The 20,197-nt window shown below is 48.3% G+C and overlaps 1 protein-coding gene across 4 annotated transcripts in view; it reads left to right on the top strand.

The window, feature by feature from the left end:
* DNAAF9 (dynein axonemal assembly factor 9) overlaps positions 1 to 19,685 on the top strand; it is a 164,107-nt gene extending 144,422 nt beyond the window's left edge. For all 4 annotated transcript variants that reach the window (XM_071079596.1, XM_071079595.1, XM_011741278.3 and 1 more), the window contains 7 exons: positions 5,797 to 5,883; positions 10,383 to 10,489; positions 10,857 to 10,931; positions 14,476 to 14,681; positions 15,717 to 15,782; positions 17,183 to 17,276; positions 18,321 to 19,685. In XM_071079596.1, the coding sequence (XP_070935697.1) occupies positions 5,797 to 5,883; positions 10,383 to 10,489; positions 10,857 to 10,931; positions 14,476 to 14,681; positions 15,717 to 15,782; positions 17,183 to 17,276; positions 18,321 to 18,433 (748 nt within the window). In that variant the 3' untranslated portion in view covers positions 18,434 to 19,685. The remainder of the gene's footprint in view (positions 1 to 5,796; positions 5,884 to 10,382; positions 10,490 to 10,856; positions 10,932 to 14,475; positions 14,682 to 15,716; positions 15,783 to 17,182; positions 17,277 to 18,320) is intronic.
* The last annotated feature ends 512 nt before the right edge of the window (positions 19,686 to 20,197 follow it).

Raw genomic sequence — 20,197 nt, 5'->3', positions numbered from 1 at the left:
ATATTGGGGAAAAAAAAAAGTTTTCGAAGTGCTTTTGATGCTCTATAAAAATTGCCAAGAACCATCCTGGCTAACGCGGTGAAACCCCGTCTCTACTAAAAAAATACAAAAAACTAGCTGGGCGGGGTGGCGGGCGCCTGTAGTCCCAGCTACTCAGGAGGCTGAGGCAGGAGAATGGCGTGAACCCGGGAGGCGGAGCTTGCAGTGAGCTGAGATTGCGCCACTGCACTCCAGCCTGGGCGACAGAGCGAGACTCCGTCTCAAAAAAGAAAAAAAAAAAACTTGGCAAGAAGACTCCATTGTGTACCATTTTGAGGCATTTTGTTCTGATATATTCACATTCTCTTCCATTGAAGGATGGTAGCCAAGATTCTCTTAACGTCCTTGTATTGAAGTGTTTGAGAAATGGTATAGAGAACGTAGAGAAAGGTCGGATGCGGTGGCTCAACCTGTAATCCCAGCACTTAGGGAGCCCAAAACTGCTTGTAGGAGTTCAAGACCAGCCTGGGTAAAATAGGGACACCCTGTCTCTACCAAAACAGTTTTTTTAAAAAAAAGCCAGCAAGTCTCTAGTCTCAGCTACTCGGGAGGCTGGGCGGGAGGATTGCCTGAGCCCAGGAGTTCAGGGTTACAGTGAGCCATGATCACACCATTGCACTCCAGCCTGGAAGAAGTAGTGAGACTTTGTCTCTTAAAAAAAAAAAAAAAAGCGGCCGGGCGCAGTGGCTCACGCCTGTAATCCCAGCACTTTGGGAGGCCGAGGCAGGCGGATCACGAGGTCAGGAGATGGAGACCATCCTGGCTAGCACAGTGGAACCCTGTCTCTATTTTTAAAAATATAAAAATTAGCCAGCCGTGGTGGCGGTCATCTGTAGTCCCAGCTACTTGGGAGGCTGAGGCAAGAGAATGGCATGAACCCGGGAGGCAGGGAGCTTGCAGTGGGCCAAGATGGCGCCACTGCACTCCAGCCAGCCTGGGCAACAGAGCAAGACTCTGTCTCAAAAAAAAAAAAAAGGTAACATAGAGATATTATCTCTACTTCATGGACTTGGGTTCAAATTACAAACTAAAAATAGAATTAGTTTGTATGTGTACACACATATACAAGGAGAAAACACCTGGTTATGTAGCCGTTTTGTTTGCTCAATTCGGATAAAAGGTTATATACTTTTTTATATAGTTTTGACTTTTGAACTATGTAGATATTTTATGTATTCAAAAATTAAATCAAGGACGGAAAAAACGAAATTAAATACAAACCAAAAAAAGTGAATCTAGGCTGGGTGCGGTGGCTCACGCCTGTAATCCCAGCACTTTGGGAAGCTGAGGCAGGCAGATCACGAAGTCAGGAGATCGACCATCCTGGCCAACATGACGAAACCCTGTCTCTACTAAAAAAAAAAAAAAATACAAAAATTAGCTGGGCGTGGTGGTGCGTGCCTGTAATCCCAGCTACTCAGGAAGCTGAGGCAGGAGAATCGCTTGAACCATGGAGTTGGAGGTTGCAGCAGTGAGCTGAGATCACGCCACTGCACTTCAGCCTGGTGACAGAGTGAGACTCAGTCTCAAAAAAAAAAAAAAACAAAAAAAAGCCTATATGTATATGTGCAACAATGTCCATATGTCAGGTGTGTGTAAAAGGACACCTGAGGTCAGGAGTTTGAGACCAGCTGGCCAACATGGCGAAACCCCGTCTCTGCTAAAAATACAAAAAATTGGCCAGGTGTGCTCCGGTCACCTGTAATTCCAGCTGCTCAGGAGGCTGAGGCAGGAGAATTTATTGAACCTGGGAGGTGGAGGTTGCAGTAAGCCAAGATCACACCATTGCACTCCAGCCTGGGCAACAAGAATGAAACTCCATCTCAAAATTAACATAATCAATTAATTAAAGTAAATAAATCTATGTGTCTATCAAAGTAATAAACCACACCAAAAAAAATATTTAATTCAAGTAACTTTTGAACATAATCCTCCGCTGGAACCCTGGTTCTAAACAACATCACTGATTGAAGAGAGGAGATTGTGAATATGAAATGGGGAAGATGAAGAAAAACCCTTCAAATATTTATTTTATTTTATTTAGACACAGTCTTGCTCTATCACCCATGCTGGAGTGCAGTGGCACAATCTCAGCTCACTGCAACCTCCACCTCTTGGATTCAAGCTATTCTCCTGCCCCAGCTTCCCTGGTAGCAGAGATTACAAGTGCACGCCACCATACCTGGGTAATTTTTCTATTTTTAGTAGTGACAGGGTTTCACCATGTTGGCCAGGCTGGTGTTGAACTCCTGACCTCAAGTGATCCACCCACTTCGGCCTGCCAAAGATCAAATGTTGATTTGAATTGGAGATTCAATATAAATTCATTATTTTTAAAAATGTGTATTTCCTACCACTTTCCTTTGAAAGGGACCAGAATAGTAATACCACAGTTGCAGCAAATACCCTTACCTCTGTATCTCGGTTTCTAAGTACCAGTCCCCACTGCAAGGTATCAGGACTCCTTGGAGAATTAGCTGACTGCATGCCAGGTCAAGGAAAGTACAAGGTAGGCCTGGTCCATTTTATGCCAATAAAGCAAGGAAGTACTCAAAGATTAGTGGAAATATGTCAAAAGGATATGGGAAGTAGCTTAAGAAGTTCCTGCTAGTCTAATTTGGGACAATTTGGGGATAAGAAAGAACCATGATAATACTGGAACTATGGATTATAACATATGGAATAAAATGTGTGTCCACAGTGATCCTCAAAAACGAAGCAGGGGCCAGGCACGGTGGCTCACACCTGTAATCCCAGCACTTTGGGAGGCCAAGGCGGGTGGATCACCTGAGGTCAGGAGTTCGAAACCAGCTTGACCAATATGGTGAAACCCCGTCTCTATTAAAAATACAAAATTATGGCCAGGCACGATGGCTCAAGCCTGTAATCCCAGCACTTTGGGAGGCCGAGACGGGTGGATCATGAGGTCAGGAGATCGAGACCATCCTGGCTAACACGGTGAAACCCCGTCTCTACTAAAAAAATACAAAAAAATTAGCCGGGCAAGGTGGCGGCACCTGTAGCCCCAGCTACTCGGGAGGCTGAGGCAGGAGAATGGCGGGAACCCGGGAGGCGGAGCTTGCAGTGAGCCGAGATCGCGCCACTGCACTCCAGCCCAGGCGACAGAGCGAGACTCCGTCTCAAAAAAAAAAAAAAAATACAAAATTAGCCGGGCATGGTTGCTCATACCAGTAATCCCAGCTACTCAGGAGGCTGAGGCAGGAGAAGCGCTTGAACCCAGGAAGCAGAGCTTGCAGTGAGCCAAGGTCATGCCATTGCACTCAAGCCTAGGTAACGAGCGAAACTCCATCTCAAAAACAAAAAAAAAGTGGAAGGGGACAGGATAGCAAAGCCCTTTATAGAAGAATACCAAGTAAATAAGGTTTGATAGAACTAGAAAATAATCGGCCGGGCGCAGTGGCTCACGCCTGTAATCCCAACACTTTGGTAGGCCGAGGTGGACAGATCCCAAGGTCAGGAGATCGAGACCATCCTGGCTAACACGGTGAAACCCTGTCTCTACTAAAAATACAAAAAATTAGCTGGGTGTGGTGGCGGGCACCTGTAGTCCCAGCTACTCAGGAGGCTGAGGTAGAAGAATGGCGTGAACCCGGGAGGCAGAGCTTGCAGTGAGCCGAGACCACGCCACTGCACTCCAGCCTGGGCGATGAGCGAGATTCCATCTCAAAAAAAAAAAAAGAACTAGAAAATAATCATTTTGTAACCTTCAGTCTAATACAGTATTTGATTTAGGGAACCATCGATGAATACTAAAAGCACTAGGTGAAAGACTGTTGAAGAAAAAAAATATTACTAGTCCTGTACTGTGTAAAGTATCACTCCATAGACTACTGACTCCTTACAAAGGGGGAAAAATACCTTACAGTGGAAAAATTCTGGTATACCTATGTTGACCAAACGATGAAACTCCATGAGACCAGTAACGGGACAAACTGATACCCTGTACCTCCTTGATGTGATGCAATGGGAAGGATGCAACACCACCTGGATATTAATCTCCAAAAATGCATAACCTGAATCTAATTACGAGAACTAGAAACAGACAAATCCAAGTGTGGGACACAAAAGCTCTGACATGTACTCTTAAATATCAACACCATGAGAATCAAACAAACCAAAAGATAGAGGAGCTGTTCAGATTAAAGGAGAATAAAGATTATAAATTTAGGCCGGGCGCAGTAGCTCACGCCTGTAATCCCAACACTTTGGGAGGCCGAGGCAGGTGGATCACCTGGGGTCAGGAGTTCAAGACCAGCCTGGCCAACATGGTGAAACCCCATCTCTACTAAAAATACAAAAATTAGCTGGGCATGGTGGTGGGTGCCTGAAGTCCCAGCTACTTGGGAGGCCGAGGCAGGAGAATCGCTTGAACTCAGGAGGCGGAGGTTGCAGTGAGATGAGATCATGCCATTTCACTCCAGCCTGGGCAACAAGAGCAAAACTCTGTCTCAAAATTAAAAAAAAAAAAAAAGAATGTATCTGTATATCAAAGTAATAACAGATGCATGCCACCATGCCCAGCTAATTTTTGTATTTTTTTTAGCAGAGATGGGGTTTTGCCATGTTGGCCAGGCTGGTCTCGAACTCCTGACTCCAGGTGATCCACCTGCCTCAGCCTCCCAAAATTCTGGGATTACAGACGTGAGCCATCTCTCCCGGCCTAGTGAATGATTCTTGATTGGATAGTGGACCCTCCCCCACCAAAAAGGGGAAATTTGAAAGTGGATGTATGTTCGTGCTTCTCCAACTTCGTTGTGCATATGCTTCTCTAGTGGAGATCTTATTGAAAATTAGTTTCTGGTTCAGTACATCTGGGCTGGGGCCTGAGGCTCTGCATTTTTTTTTTTTTTTTTTGAGACGGAGTCTCGCTCTGTCACCCAGGCTGGAGTGCGGTGGCCGGATCTCAGCTCACTGCAAGCTCCGCCTCCCGGGTTCACGCCATTCTCCTGCCTCAGCCTCCCGAGTAGCTGGGACTATAGGCGCCCGCCACCTCGCCCGGCTAGTTTTTTGTATTTTTTAGTAGAGACGGGGTTTCACCGTGTTAGCCAGGATGGTCTCGATCTCCTGACCTCGTGATCCGCCCGTCTCGGCCTCCCAAAGTGCTGGGATTACAGGCGTGAGCCACCGCGCCTGGCCGAGGCTCTGCATTTCTAACAAGCTCCCAGGTGATTGTTGGGAGCCAGTAAATTCCTTGCATGTGATCATGATACTGTAGTTCTGTAAGAGAATGTCCTTGTTCTTGGGAGATGCATACTGAAGTATTTAGGGGTAAAATATCATGATGAGTACAACTAGTTTTCATTTGGTTTGCCAGAAAAAAAAAAAATGCTTGTATATGTTTAGCGAACATGAAGAAGAAACAAAATGTGCAGGTTAAGATTGACAGTCCTGGCCCAGCACAGTGGCTCACGCCTGTAATCCCAACACTTTGGGAGGCTGAGGCAGGCAGATCATGAGGTCAGGAGATCGAGACCATCCTGGCGAACGTGGTGAAACCCCATCCCTACTAAAAGTACAAAAATTACCTGGGTATGGTGGCATACGCCTGGAGTCCCTGCTACTCAGGAGGCTGAGGCAGGAGAATCACTTGAACCCGGGAGGCGGAGGTTGCAATGAGCCAAGATTGCACCACTGCACTCCAGCCTGGCGACAGAGCGAGACTCCGTCTCAAGAAAAAATAAAAATAAAAAATTGACAGTCCTAATTAATCTAGGTCTTTTCTGTGTGTTTTCAAAGGAATGAAGACATTGAGCTGATTCTCTCAGAAAATAGTTTTTCAAGTCCTGAGATGCTGCGATCTCGATATTTAATGTATCCCGGCTGGTAAGTATCATCATTGAAAAATAACTAAGATTTTTTTGTAAACCCAATGATTTATTTATTTATAGAAAGAAAAAGGGAGAAGGTGAAAATACCAGATGTGCTCTGCAAGGATGACACATGGCAGCTGGCACGGCCCGCATGTCCAGCAGCTACTGGCCTTGCCAGGAGCCCAGTGCTTCACCTCTTAGGCTCCAAACTGGGAGCCTTCTCAGATATTTCAATTTAGGGAGTCATCCTGTAGGCAACAAGCACCACTGTGCCCTGTGTTCCTCCAGCACCTACTGAGGGCAAAGTGGCTGGCACAGAACCAAGGAGCTATAACTTTCCCAGGTGAGACTCGCTTCTGGCAATACCGTCAGTCCTGTAGGGTTCCCATCTCCTGGGTTCCCTGCTCATATGGCCCAGGGAATGTTCTCTGTAGGATGCTGCACAGCCTGTGGACCTCTCCAGAGAAGAAGAGGACAAAGGAGAGAATGTGCATAGTTACTGTAATCATACTAATACAAACACACTGAAGCATTTACTGTGTGTGCTAGCTGTTGTTCTAAGACTCCACTCTCTACATGGCAGCTCCTAGCCACATGGCTATTTAATGAAATGTAAATTAATAAAAATCAAAATTTATAATTCAGTCTTTCAGCCACATAGCCACATTTCAAGTGCTCCATAGCTTCCTGTGGCTAGCAACTACCGTGTCCAGTAGTGCAGATCTAGAACATTTCCATTACCCCAGAAAGCTCTGTTGAATAGTGCTGTTGTGAGGGCCTTGTTTGTGTTGTCTCATTTACACCAATCCTGTGAGGTGGATTCCATTATTTTATCATTTTACAGATAAGGTACCGGGGCAGCAAAGAGTTAATGACTTGACAATTTACAGCTAGTAAATGAAAGAACTGGATTTCAAACCCAGGTTGAATGGCTCAGTGCTTTTTCTCTTAGGCATCGTGCTACACTTATTCCTGTATAGAATGGACAATTTGTTTCTGCTATGTTGAAGGTTTAGGGGAAGACCATTGTTAAAGCTTGGCCAGAATTAATCTCTCATGTTTAATTGGATTATCTTTGTTATTCTTACTCACTTTTCCCAAGCAGCTCTCTACATCCTCCATACCACCCCTTACACCACCAACTTTTTCCCTAACAAAAAATGATCTGGCCAGGCATGGTGGCTCACACCTGTAATCCCAGTACTTTGGGAGGCCGAGGCGGGCAGATCACGAGGTCAGAAGATCGAGACCATCCTGGTTAACATGGTGAAACCTCGTCTCTACTAAAAATACAAAACATTAACCAGGCATGGTGGCAGGAGCCTGTAGTCCCAGCTACTCAGGAGGCTGAGGCAGAAGAATGGCATGAACCTGGGAGGCGGAGCTTGCAGTGAGCCGAGATCGCGCCACTACACTCCAGCCTGGGCAACAGAGCGAGACTCCATCTCAAAAAATAAAATAAAATAAAATAAAATAAAATTAAAAATGATCTACTGTGCTGTAAAAAACAAAACCAAAAAAATCCCAGAGGGTCAGTATGTAAAATTGAAGGTTTTCAGGCATATTCTTAGAAGGAACCTCTGATTTGAGTCACGTCATACTTTAAACAGTGAGTAAGTGGGTCATTCCTTATGCCTGAACAAGGTAATGATATCTTAGCTAAAAATAAACAAATGCAGCTTCTAGGGGGAACCTTCTTTCCAATGGCTACAGCCACTGACTCCCTTGCTGCCTGAACCTTTGGGTCCTGAGCTCCTGTAATCACCACCAGGTGCCTAGAGAAGCACTGTTCTCCAGTCCTTACTGACTCATGCACAAAAACCTAGCTCAGGGCCCAGACACCTGAAGGCAGGCTAATGCAGGAGAGAATAGGGTAAGAGGGGCCCATTAGAAGACTGTGAATCTGGCCGGGCACAGTGGCTCACACTTGTAATCCCAGCACTTACGGAGGCCAAGGCAGGTGGACCATGAGGTCAGGGGTTCGAGACCAGCCTGGCCAACACGGCGAAACCCCATCTCTACTAAAAATACAAAAGTTAGCCGGGCATGGTGGCGGGCACCTGTAGTTCCTGCTACTCAGGAGGCTGAGGCAGGAGAATGGCGTGAACCCAGGAGGTGGAGCTTGCAGTGAGACGAGATCGCGCCACTGCCCTCCAGCCTGGGCAACAAGAACAAAAGTCTGTCTCAAAAAAAAAAAAAGAATGTGATTCTAGAGTTTAAAACCTTTTCCTCATCAGGAAGATCAGTCCTTATAGAGAATCAGAGATAGAAGGACCCCAAAATTCTCTTTCAGGCGTCCCCTCCTAAGTCCATTTCTAGAAATCAGATAATTTCATCTTTAACAAGATGGCAAGTCATCAGTCTCCTACTCATATCTATATATTACTCCCCTCCCACTTGGGTCAGAGCCACCACCTCAGGGTGAATGGACTTTAGTTCCAGGATGTGCTCCGCTCTGTGCTGTGCACACATTCTCTGCCACTTCCCTCCCACATCTTTCTCTGTTCCCATCCACCCTGCTCTCACCTTTTCTGGTAGAACAGCCTGTTTCTAGTTTGGGCAGAAACCTTGCTGCCTTCCCTTGGCCCTTGTAAATTCCTCTAAGGATTCAGGTACCACAGAAGCCAGAGGCCAGAGAAACCCCCAGTCTCCAAAATGACTTGTTTGGGTGGGGAGAAGACAGGTCAGTCTTGCAAAAATTTTATGACTACCACCGTACTTTAAAGAAATTACAAAGAATAAGATACTTTCGACAATTTAAAATTCAAAATTGCAGTGCTGTTTTAAAATAAAGGAAACAGGCAGGTGCGGTGGCTCACGCCTGTAATCCCAGCACTTTGGGAAGCCAAGGTGGGTGGATCACAAGGTCAGGAGTTCAAGACCAGCCTGGCCAACATGGTGAAACCCCATCTCTATTAAAAATAAAAGAATTAGCCGGGTGTGGCAGCGGGCACCTGTAATCCCAGCTACTCGGGAGGCTGAGGTGGAGAATTGCTTGAACATGGGAGGTGGAGGTTGCAGTGAGTTGAGTTCGCACCACTGTACTCCAGCCTGGGTGACAGAGCAAGACACATGTCAAAAAAATAAAATTAAATTAATTAATTAAAATGAAGGAAACAGGCTAGGCACAGTGACTCATGGCTATAATCCCAGCACCTTGGGAGGCTGTGGAGGGAGGATCACTTGAGGCCAGGAGTTCAAGACCAGCCTGGGCAGCATAGTGAGACCTTGTCTCTAATAGAAAATAAAAATTAGTTGGGCATGGTGGCATGTGTGGTAGCAACTACTCAAGAAGCTGAGGTGGAGGATCACTTGAGTCTGAGATGTCAAGACTATAATGAGCTATGATCACACCATTGCACTCCAGCCTGAGCAGCAGAGCAAGACCCTGTCTCAAAGAAAATAGGGCAGAGATGCCCCAGTTCCTTCTGTGACAGGTGTACACATCTATATGTACAACCTGTTATGCTGCCTGCAACAAAATGGCAGGGCATAGTTGGAGCCCCTAAAGAAATGGGAGCGGCTGGGCGCGGTAGCTAACACCTGTAATCCCAGCACTTTGGGAGGCCAAGGCAGGCAGATCACAAGGTCAGGAGATCGCGACCATCCTGGCTAACATGGTGAAACCCTGTCTCTATTAAAAATACAAAAAAAAAATAAAATAAAATAGCTGGGCATGGTGGCGGGCGCCTGTAGTCCCAGCTACTCGGGAGACTGAGGCAGGAGAATGGCATGAAACTGGGAGGCAAGCTTGCAGTGAGCCGAGATTGTGCCACTGCACTCCAGCCTGGGTGACAGAGCGAGATTCTGTCACCAAAAAAAAAAAAAAAAAAAAAGCAATGGGAGCAAGGCCAGTTGCGGTGGCTTACACCTGTAATCCTAGTACTTTGGGAAGTTGAGGAGGGCGGATCACTCGAGGCCAGGAGTTCAGACCAGCCTGGCCAACATGGCGAAACCTCATCTCTACAAACAATACAAAACTTAACTGGGTGTGGTGGCGCACACGCCTGTGATCCCACCTACTCAGGAGGCTGAGGCAGGAGAATCACTTGAACCCAGGAGGCGGAGATTGTAGGGAGCCAAGATTGCACCACTGCACTCCAGCCTGGGCAACAGAGGGAGACCTTGTCTCAAAAAAAAAAAAAAAAAGAAAGAAAGAAATGGGAGGGCATCCTGAGCAAGAGCCCCCCACTGTACCAGAAAGGACCCCCAAACTCAGATGGGGACTGGGAGGCTTCAGAGGCACACAGGACATCAAGAAACTGCTAGTCTAAGGTTGTGTAAAACCTTCATCCTCAGAAAGCTCCTGATTTAACTGGGCAGTCATGCTTCCCAATCTCAAAGTGAAAGAGGCATATACATATTTAAACAAGTTTCTGTGTGCAAAATGTCTTACAAGTAAGGGAGAATTCAAATATTATAGGATAGGGGTATGTAGTTCATCTCAAAGTAGCATATAATAATACTCAAAACCCAAATTATTTGTGCTTACAATTTTTTAAACCTTTTAAGGTATGAAGGTAAATTGAATGCTGGATCAGTCTATCCCCTAATGGTTCAGATCTGCGTATGGTTTGGTCGTCCCTTGGAGAAGACTCGCTTTATGGCCAAATGTAAAGGTAAGCCTTGACTGGAATGTCCCAGACCCTGGAAAAAGGGTACCCCAGAGTTAATTCTACCTCCTGGTACCACTTCAGTATTCTGTGTGCTGTGTTTCTTCTTACCTTTTGAAACCAAAAGCAGACAGAGGGATTTGAGGATTGTGGGTGGCCACACAATTTGGTTTCCACTCCAGTGAAAGGGTTTTCCCTCCCCTGGGAACAGTGGCAGAGCCACAGGGGAGCAACAGGGTATGGCGGGTAGAACCTGTGAACCCTAGACCCTGGTGTATGGTCCCTCCCCAGTCCCTAAAACTCCCAGCTGTGCTATCCTGAATTTGGCCTGTGCCTCCATGTGGGTGACATCTCTGTCCTCTTCCTCCACCAGCAATTCAGTCCTCCATCAAGCCAAGTCCCTTCTCTGGAAACATCTACCACATTCTGGGCAAAGTGAAGTTTTCAGGTAACCAGGGGCTGGGATTTGGGAGCTCTATACCATGGAGTGCTTGCATCTCATGATGTGAGTTTAGAGCCTCTGCTGGTGCTCTGCAGACCACTGATGCCATTCAGACTCTCAGAAACCTTCTGCGCCCTGGGCCTTCACGCCATTAGGCTTGTCCATCACCCCTCTCCCCCGAGGGCCTACTTAGTCTAGGTTCTCCTGTTCCATAGCAGAGGTTTGCCCTCCTCTCTTGGATGACCTGCTCAAGGGCTCTTCTCACAGCTTTTTGACTTTCTTGTCCAGAGCCTTTACACTCCACACCTCTTGAGCCAGTCATGGCCTCTTCTAGACCTAAAGCCAGGAGCTGTCCAAATGCTGAGCTGTACAGCTCCAGATCTATTTCTGACCAAAGTCTTTGAGCTTCCGTTTGCCTTCTCCTCTCTTCTGACAAGTAGGCCTGAGGATCAGTCATAGACCTCTGGAGCCCTTGCATCTGATAGTCTGTCCTGGAGTGGGCGTCAGAGAAGGCCTCAGAACAAGTAGGGGTCAGTCAACTCAATGTTGAGGAAGGGTACAGTATTCCAGGGGAAAGAAATAGCATTTGCTATAATCCAGAGGCAGAAAAGACACATTTTAGGAACCAAAAAGCATTTACTGTGACTGGAGCCTGGGAGTAGGGAGAGAGGAAGTGAGTCTGTTAGGGTGTCTTCAGCTGTTATCACAGAGAACCCCCACTCAGCTAGCAGATGTTGGCTGTATAACAAGTGAGGCGCTCAAGCAGCAGAGCAAGGCCACTGAGGACCCAGGTATTGTGTGTCTTCGTGTCCTCCCATGCTTGGTGTGTCAGCTTATCTTTCAGGTTCCTGCCCCTTATGGTTGCCAAGTGGTGCTGTAGGTCTGAGTGTCAAAACCAGACACTGCATCCAGCCAGTGAGGAGAGGCTGGCTCTTCCTGCGGGTGCCTTTGTCAGTGCAGCGCCTCCTCCCAATTTCTCTGCCAACTTATCTCATTGGATTGCTGTGCCTTTCTGGACCCATCACCCATGGGGGAATTGGTATCAGAAGAAGAGGGAGACGATATGGGGGGTAGGCAACTATCAGTGTCTGCTGTAGGGAACCACTGAGGGCTTCAAGCATAGAACCATCATAGTTCAGATGGGAGAATTACATGGGTCCTTAGCTCATAGCTTTAATTACATGGGTCCTTAACTCATAGCTTTTGCTTAATTTATGTGATCAAATCAGAAACTTCAGCCCCATACCGAAGCCCACTGATCTCAGGCTCCAACAGCCAGCCCCTGCTGCTTCAGAGGTCTTGGTATTTTTGTTTTTCCCTCACCCATCACCTCCTTTTCTTCTTTATTTTTATTTCTTTTTTGGCTGGGTGCAGTGGCTCAAGCCTGTAATCCCAGCACTTTGGGAGGCTGAGGCGAGAGGATCACTTGAGGTCAGGAGTTCGGGACCAGCTTGGCCAATATGGTGAAACCCCATCTTTACTAAAAATTAAAAAAATTAGGCCGGGCTCGGTGGCTCACACCTGTAATCCCAGCACTTTGGGAGGCCAAAGCAGGCGGATCATTTGAGGCCAGCAGTTTGAGACCAGCCTGACCAACATGGTGAAACCCCATTTCTACTAAAAATACAAAATTAACTGGACGTGATGGCGGGCACCTGTAATCCCAGCTACTCGGGAGGGTGAGACAGAAGAATCACTTGAACCTGGGAGGTGGAGGTTGTAGTGAGCTGAGATTGTGCCACTGCACTCCAGCTTGGGCAACAAGAGCGAAACTCTGTCTCAAAAAAAAAAAAAAAAAAAAATTAGCCAGGCATGGTGGCATATGCCTTTAATCCCAGCTGCACTCGGGAGGCTGAGGTGGGAGAATCACTTAAACCCAGGAAGTATCCATCCTGGCTAACACGGCGAAACCCCGTCTCTACTAAAAACACAAAAAATTAGCCGGGCGAGGTGGCGGCGCCTGTGGTCCCAGCTACTCGGTAGGCTGAGGCAGGAGAATGGCGGGAACCCGGGAGGCGGAGCTTGCAGTGAGCTGAGATCTGGCCACTGCACTCCAGCCTGGGCGACAGAGCGAGACTCCGTCTCAAAAAAAAAAAACCCAGGAAGTGGAGGTTGCAGTGAGCCGAGATTGCGCCACTGCACTCCAGCCTGGGTGACAGAGTGAGACTCCATCTCAATAAAATAAATAAATAATTTGTTTTTCTTTTTTTCTTTTTATTTTTTGAGACAATGCCTCACTTTGTCACCTAGGCCAGAGTATAGTGGTTTGATCTCAGCTTACTGCAGCCTTGATCTCCCAGGCTCAAGCGATCATCCTACCTCAGCCTCCCAAGTAGGTGGGACTATAGGCGTGAACCACCATGCCTGGCTGATTTTTTTTCTATTTTGTGGAGATGAGGTCTCCCTATGTTGCCCATGTCTTGAATTCCTGGGCTCAAGTGATCTTCCTGCCTCGGCCTCCCAAAGTGCTGGAATTAAGGTATTAGCCACCACACCCAGCCTCTTGTTTATTTAGATCTGCTATTGACTCTTTTTTTGTTCAAATTTAACCTCTCTTTTTTCTGGATCTTTTCTCATCCTGCTTTTTGGGGAGCCCTTGCCCACTTCTTGGGTCTCCAGTCACTCCTAGTCCTCATCTCCTTAGCATGTAACACTTTTTCCCATTCTCATCTGTGTGACCTTCATGCAACAGTGCTGTACTGTTTTTTGTCTGTTTTGTTTTGTTTTTGACACAGGGTCTTTCTCTGTTGCCCAGGCTGGAGTGCAGTAGTGCGATCCTAGGTCACTGCAGCCTTGATCTCCCGGGATCAAGCTATCTTCCCACCCCAGCCTCCCAAGTATCTGGGACTACAGGAACACACCATCACACCCAGCTAATTTTTTTGTTGTACTGTTGTCTGTGCCCTCCTCCCTTGGCCTCTTAAGGCCTCTGCTGAGAGCCCCCGACTTCTACCAAGGGGGTTTCTTTGCTTTTCCTCAACAACCTCTTCCATAATGGCTATTCCAGCAACCACCAGGGACTGTGTGGATGTCTCACGCTCAGGGTCTTACAGACTTTCAAATGCCACAAGTGCAGAGTCAAACTCTTCCTCTTCTCCCACCTATAAACCTTTTTTCTCTTGTGTTTCCCTTCTGAGATAATAGTGTCCACCTGATCACCCAGATCAGCCAAGCCAGAAACGTATTTTGTTCCTCTCTCTCTCTCTTACTCCATCCTTTCCTTTCCTTTTTAAAAAACAAATGAAAACAAAAAAAAATGGGGTCTCCCTCTGTTACCCAGGCTGGAGTACAGTGGTGCAATCTCGGCTCACTGTAGCCTTGAATTCCTGGGCTCAAGTACTCCTGCCTCAGCCTCCTGAGTAGCTGGGACCACAAGCATGAGCCACTGTGCCCACCTACTCCATCCTTTCTAAGCTGCCACCAGTCACGTCAGTTCTCTCTCCTGCATTTTCTCGTGAATCTGTCCCAACCATCTGCATTGTCACAGTCTTAGCATAGCTGTATCCTTTCAAGGCAGGCTCTCAGGGACTAATGTATATTCTCCTTACAGACTCTGAGAGGACCATGGAGGTCTGCTATAACACACTGGCCAACTCCTTGAGCATCATGCCAGTTTTGGAAGGACCCACACCACCACCGGACTCCAAAAGCATATCTCAAGACAGCAGCGGGCAGCAGGAGTGCTACCTTGTGTTCATCGGCTGCTCCCTGAAGGAAGACAGCATCAAGGACTGGCTGCGGCAGTCAGCTAAGCAGGTGGTTTCCAGAGCCCAGACAGACCTGACACAGATGTGACCGGACACCTCAGAGCTGCTGCTGGCCCTGAGAAGCCCCGCCACTGCCTCCCTAATGCCTCCCCACTGGGCTTCCCCTCCCTGGCCCAGCCAGCACTTTCAGGGACACTTTGAGAGAGGAAAGAAGCCACTCAGAGCAAACTCCAGGCAGGCCTGCTATGTTGTTTGCTCTGTGAGCCAGGTTCTCTGCAAGCTTTGGGTGCTAAGCCTTGTAGCACAGCGTTAGGGGTTTAGTTCATCCTAGAACTCTGGGAATAGAGTTAGCTGGGGCCTGGGTCTTCTGTAGATGCTCACTAGGGACCTGTCTTTATACTGAGGCATGGGCTACCTCACTTGGATAAGCTTCTAAATGGTTCTTGACTATGGAACCTCAGGCTGCCCCTTTGTCTGCCTCTCATTGGTAGGGTTTAGGGATAAGAATCTACAAAGAGGCACGACCATTCCCATTTATGAAAACACTGGGCTTGGCCGGGCGCGGTGGCTCAAGCCTGTAATCCCAGCACTTTGGGAGGCTGAGACGGACGGATCATGAGGTCAGGAGATCGAGACCATCCTGGCTAATACGGTGAAACCCCGTCTCTACTAAAAAATACAAAAAACTAGCCAGGCGAAGTGGCGGGTGCCTGTAGTCCCAGCTACTCGGGAGGTGAGGCAGGAGAATGGCGTGAACCCGGGAGGCGGAGCTTGCAGTGAGCTGAGATCCGGCCACTGCACTCCAGCCTGGGTGACAGAGCGAGACTCCGTCTCAAAAAAAAAAAAAAAAAAGAAAACACTGGGCTGTCCTCTGCTGCTTGTTCCCTGCTGGCTCACAGGGCTGTATGATGGGAAAGTGGTTTTCTCAAAGAGCAGACAGGCAGAATATTATATCCAGGCCATAGTGCACATGCTTTTCCCCGCTGCTGGGATCTTAGTCGTGTAATAGAGCCCAGAGCCCTCCCCTGCCCATGCACTCCATGAGTTCTGCTGGGACCTGACCCTCCACTCCCCATCTCTGCAGAAGCCTCAGAGGAAAGCCTTGAAGACCAGGGGGATGCTGACGCAACAGGAGATCAGGAGCATCCACGTGAGTGCCTTGCCCTGGCTTCTCCCCTCAGTGGCCCAGGGCTGTCCTTGGCTTGCATAGCTCTGTATTTTGGATTCTCTGAGTGAGGAGCTATTTCTAGGACATGCTGGAGGTCTTGCTTCTCCCAGGCCACAGAAAGAAGCTGGGTACAGAATTCTGGCCTTTGTAGCTTCAGTGAGGAGGGTGAAAGAGACCTCTGGTGTGACCTGGGCATCAGGTTGAGTAGAGCCAGTACTTGTGGGAGAAGCTAATGACCAGAGTCCCTGCCTTGGCACCTTGTTCAAGCAACTGCTGAAGACCTGTGTTACAGATGAACCAGCTAGAGCCCAGGCAAAAACTGTCTAGATCCAGAAGCTGCTCATAGGAAGGTTGTAGAACCTGAGGCCAGGATAAGAGGCTGATTGGAGACCCCCTTGATGAGCCTCCCAGCCTCCAGGCTCTGACCCCCAGCCTCTGCCTCAGTCGCCATGCCCACTGGGGCCATTTCCTAAGGGGTTTGGGGACAAAAAGCTAAAAAGGACATAGAGTCTAGGTCCCCAGGATGGACTGTGTCACCAGCCCCAGTAATGAGCAGGTGGGGCAGGAAAGTATTCTGAGACTCCAGGAGCCCCTGCTTTCGATTTGAGAAGGCCCCCTTCATGAACAGCTCCTGTAGGCCCGAACAACCCTGGATGCTCCTGGGGAGGACAACATGGGCATAAGGTAGTTCTTATAATATATGTTCCCCTGGAAGCCAACCATGAACAAGGAGTTAAGTACAGGTAGTTTATTTTGGAAGTGATTCTAGGAGACACTAAATAGGAAAAAGGAGGATGAAAGGGGAGGGGGATCCAGCCAATAAAGAGTGTGTTCATGGCCGGGCACGGTGGCTCACGCCTGTAATCCCAGCACTTTGGGAGGCTGAGGTGGGATCACTTGAGGTCAGGAGTTCAAGACCAGCCTGATCAATATGGTGAAACCCTGTCTCTACTAAAAATACAAAAATTAGCCAGGCGTGGTGGCGCATGCCTGTAATCCCAGCTACTTGGGAGGCTGAGGCAGGAGAATTGCATGAATCCAGGAGATGGAGGTTGCAGTGAGCCAAGATCATGCCACTGCACTCCAACCTGGGTGACAAAGCAAGACTCCATCTCAAAAAAAAAAAATGACTGTGTTCACACATGAGTGCCACTGGGTGCCATAGGAGCTTCATCCCAGTAGGACCTCCCAGAACTCCTCACCTGAGAGGTGAGGCACCACCTCAGGCAGGGCTTGAGGGTTGCTGGGGGTGTTAGCTTCCTAGCTCCTCTGTATAGCAGAGTAGTCTGTCTTGCTAGGGAAATAGACTTGTTTGTTTTTAATGAGTGAGTGAAGTATAGAAAGTAGTCAGATAATTATTACAGGACTCTTTTTTCCTACAGGTAAAACGCCACTTGGAACCCCTACCTGCAGGCTACTTTTATAATGGCACCCAATTTGTTAACTTCTTTGGTGACAAAACTGATTTTCACCCCCGTATCCTTGGAACAGCGTGGTCCCTGTGTGGATCCCGGGCAGTGAGACTGGGAGTTTGTGAGCCTGTCTGTAAAGCAGTTGTCTGCTAGAGTCATGCGTCTGAGCCCCAGGAGCAGGCTGGGCTCTGCATGTCTACTGATGGGCCGGGAATGCACAGGGGCAAACCTCGGGGGCAAACTTTTCATTTCAATCTCTAAATAACTGTTAAAGTTAAATTGCTCCTTTATTGAGTGGTTGCTAATGTGACTCTGTGGGTTATAGTTTTTTGGTTTTGTCTTTTTTTTTTGAGATGGCATTTCACTCTTGTTGCCCAGGCTGGAGTGCAATGGCACAATCTCAGCTCGCTGCAACCTCTCCCTCCTGGGTTCAAGCGATTCTTCTGTCTCAGCCTCCCGAGTAGCTGGGATTACAGGTGCCTCCCACCACGCCCGGCTAATTTTGTATTTTTAGTAGAAAAGCGGTTTCTCCATGTTGGTCAGGCTGGTCTCAAACTCCCGACCTCATATGATCCTCCTGCCTCGGCCTCCCAAAGTGCTGGGATTACAGACATGAGCCAAACCCTGCCCGGCTTAGAGACGACGTCTCGCCGTGTTGCCCAGGCTGGTCTCAAACTCCTGGGCTCAAGTGATCCGTCTGCCTCAGTCTCCCAAAGTGCTAGTATGGCAGGCGTGAGCCACTGTGCCCAGCCTGTGGGTTATACTTTGGATGCAGCTGTGGTGATATCCTGAAGTCTGTAGTCATCAGAGTCATGATTAAAAGTTGAAGACAGCCTGATTACAACAGTTAACCTGTGAAAAGATGGATAGGGCTGAAGTTGAAGGGCTCAGTTCTAGGACCTTGTTAACATCCCTGTGACAACAGCCGTCACATTCTTTGTAGCTGTGGTGCTGCCAGTATATACAAGGAGTCCATCAGGTACCCGCTTTATGGGCCAGACACTCACTTCCTCAGCAAACCCCCCTCACCTGCCTACAGGACCCTCTGGGCTCAGGCAGGCTCCCTTGTCCTCCAGGCTCAGAGCTCTCTTCCTTAATGAGATACCAGTCATGGACCAGTTCATGAATGACTACGTCGAAGAAGCCAACCGGGAAATTGAGAAGTATAACCGGGAGCTGGAACAGCAGGAGTATCATGACCTCTTTGAGCTGAAGCCCTAGAGGAAGGCTGGGCCCTTATATCCTGCAGAATGTCCACCTTGGAGATGGACGAACGGGTGTCTTAACCTCAGCTCTCCTGGAGGCCTCTCCCTTAAGGGGCTGTCTTTGTTCTCCTTGGCCTATGTGTCCTGGCTTGAGTGCATGTTGTCTTTATTCCCTGTATAGCGCTGAAGAGCATCACCTGCACCATTGATTTGGGGGGTGGGGGGAATACTCAAGGATGAGCAGATGGGGCCTGCCTGTCTACATGTGCAACTGGCAGTCCAGGAGCTCTGGGTTTCTGATAATAGGATCTCCTTTGGGCTCTCGAGGTTGGGGAGAAGCATTAGGATTGTACGGAGGAGTTGGTGGGACTTGGAAGGAACCCTGGCTGCCTGAACTGTGGCCGTGTCTGGGAGGCGAGGCCACCACAGGCCTCAAGCCTCAGATGCTGCTCCGCAAGAGCCATCTTCCCCAGTGGAGTGCTTGCCTCCCCTGCTAGGCCCCTTTCCCTGCAGGAGCTGGCCCTACTGGCCGTGGGCGCAGTCCTGGGAGGAGCAGCACAGCCTTGCCCAGGCCCAGTCCACAGAGCCAGCAGCTTGGGTTGAGATGAATAATGTGTTCACAAATGAGGGAATTTCCCTTCTGGACTAAACTGAAGGAGAAACTTGTTGCTTTCCAGAGGTGTGTGGCTCTTAAGTTGACATCAGCTTTCCCTCTTGTGGGTGGTTCTTGAGTTCTCCTGTCACATCATTCGGGTGTCCTAATGTAGGGACAAGAGGAAGCCTGCTGCTCAGGCCCCCTGGCGAGGCTTCACTTCACTGTGGAAGAGGGCATCCTGCAGCTGGTTAGTCTTAGGCCTGGTGGCTGATCACTTGTGGGGTCAGTCTCCAGCACCCAGCACTCCCACAAGCCTTGCCAGGGAAGGCCTGCTTTTCAGCCACAAACTTCAGGAAACTTATCTGCCCGCTCCCCAAAGCATTGTTGCTGGCCCCGGGCTTGTGTGGCTCCCGAGAATTGGGAATTTCAAGTAATTGCAATACCTAAGTTAGATTCCTTCCAATGGCATTGTTTTCAGCTGGACCGTAAAGCAGAGGGGAATTACAAGTGTATCCCATGCCTGACCTTCATAATTGGTGTGGGGGACAGGGGAGTCACAGCCACTGATATTTAGGTGATGTCTCTTAGGACTTCAGTGCCTCAGCTACCTGAACTGTAAATGTTTTCTGAATTTCACATTTTTTTTTTTTTTTGCATGCCTTAGGAAGAAGCACATAGGTAAAACCAGCAGTTTCCAGTAATGTAGGGAGTTTTGAGCAAGGCCCCTGGAGCAGCGGAGAGACAGGATGGAGCACAGGTAGTCTGTGTGCCTGGTCACACAGAGGCCTGCATGCAAGTAGCAAAGCAACTCTCAAGGGCTTGTCAGTAAAATATATTAGGGAAAAAAAACAATTTGAAGCCAAATGAACAAAACTCCAGATACCATTAAGGAATTTTGCATCAAGAAGGGCTTCTGAAAAGACGCACGTGCTCCAGTCCCAGCTCCAAAAGCCACTGGTGACAAGGGCCCCTCTGTGGAACCTAAGTCTGGGAGGCCCCTGACTTCTGGCTGGCCAGAGGCTGGGGTATGTCAAGGGCTTGCCTCTGCTTCAGAGTCAGTAACACAGATCTTAAGTGCAATTGATTAATAAGCAATGAGTTACTGTAGCTTCCTTTAGCTCTACCGAGCTCTTTTTAAAAACTCAAACTTGAGCAGCCTTAGAAAAGGGGTTGGGGGGTGGGAAC

The sequence above is a fragment of the Macaca nemestrina genome, chromosome 15 (assembly GCF_043159975.1).
Source record: "Macaca nemestrina isolate mMacNem1 chromosome 15, mMacNem.hap1, whole genome shotgun sequence".
NCBI classification, from domain to species: domain Eukaryota; kingdom Metazoa; phylum Chordata; class Mammalia; order Primates; family Cercopithecidae; genus Macaca; species Macaca nemestrina.
Note: the sequence above shows the minus strand (reverse complement) of the source record. Positions and strands in the feature narration are given on the sequence as shown.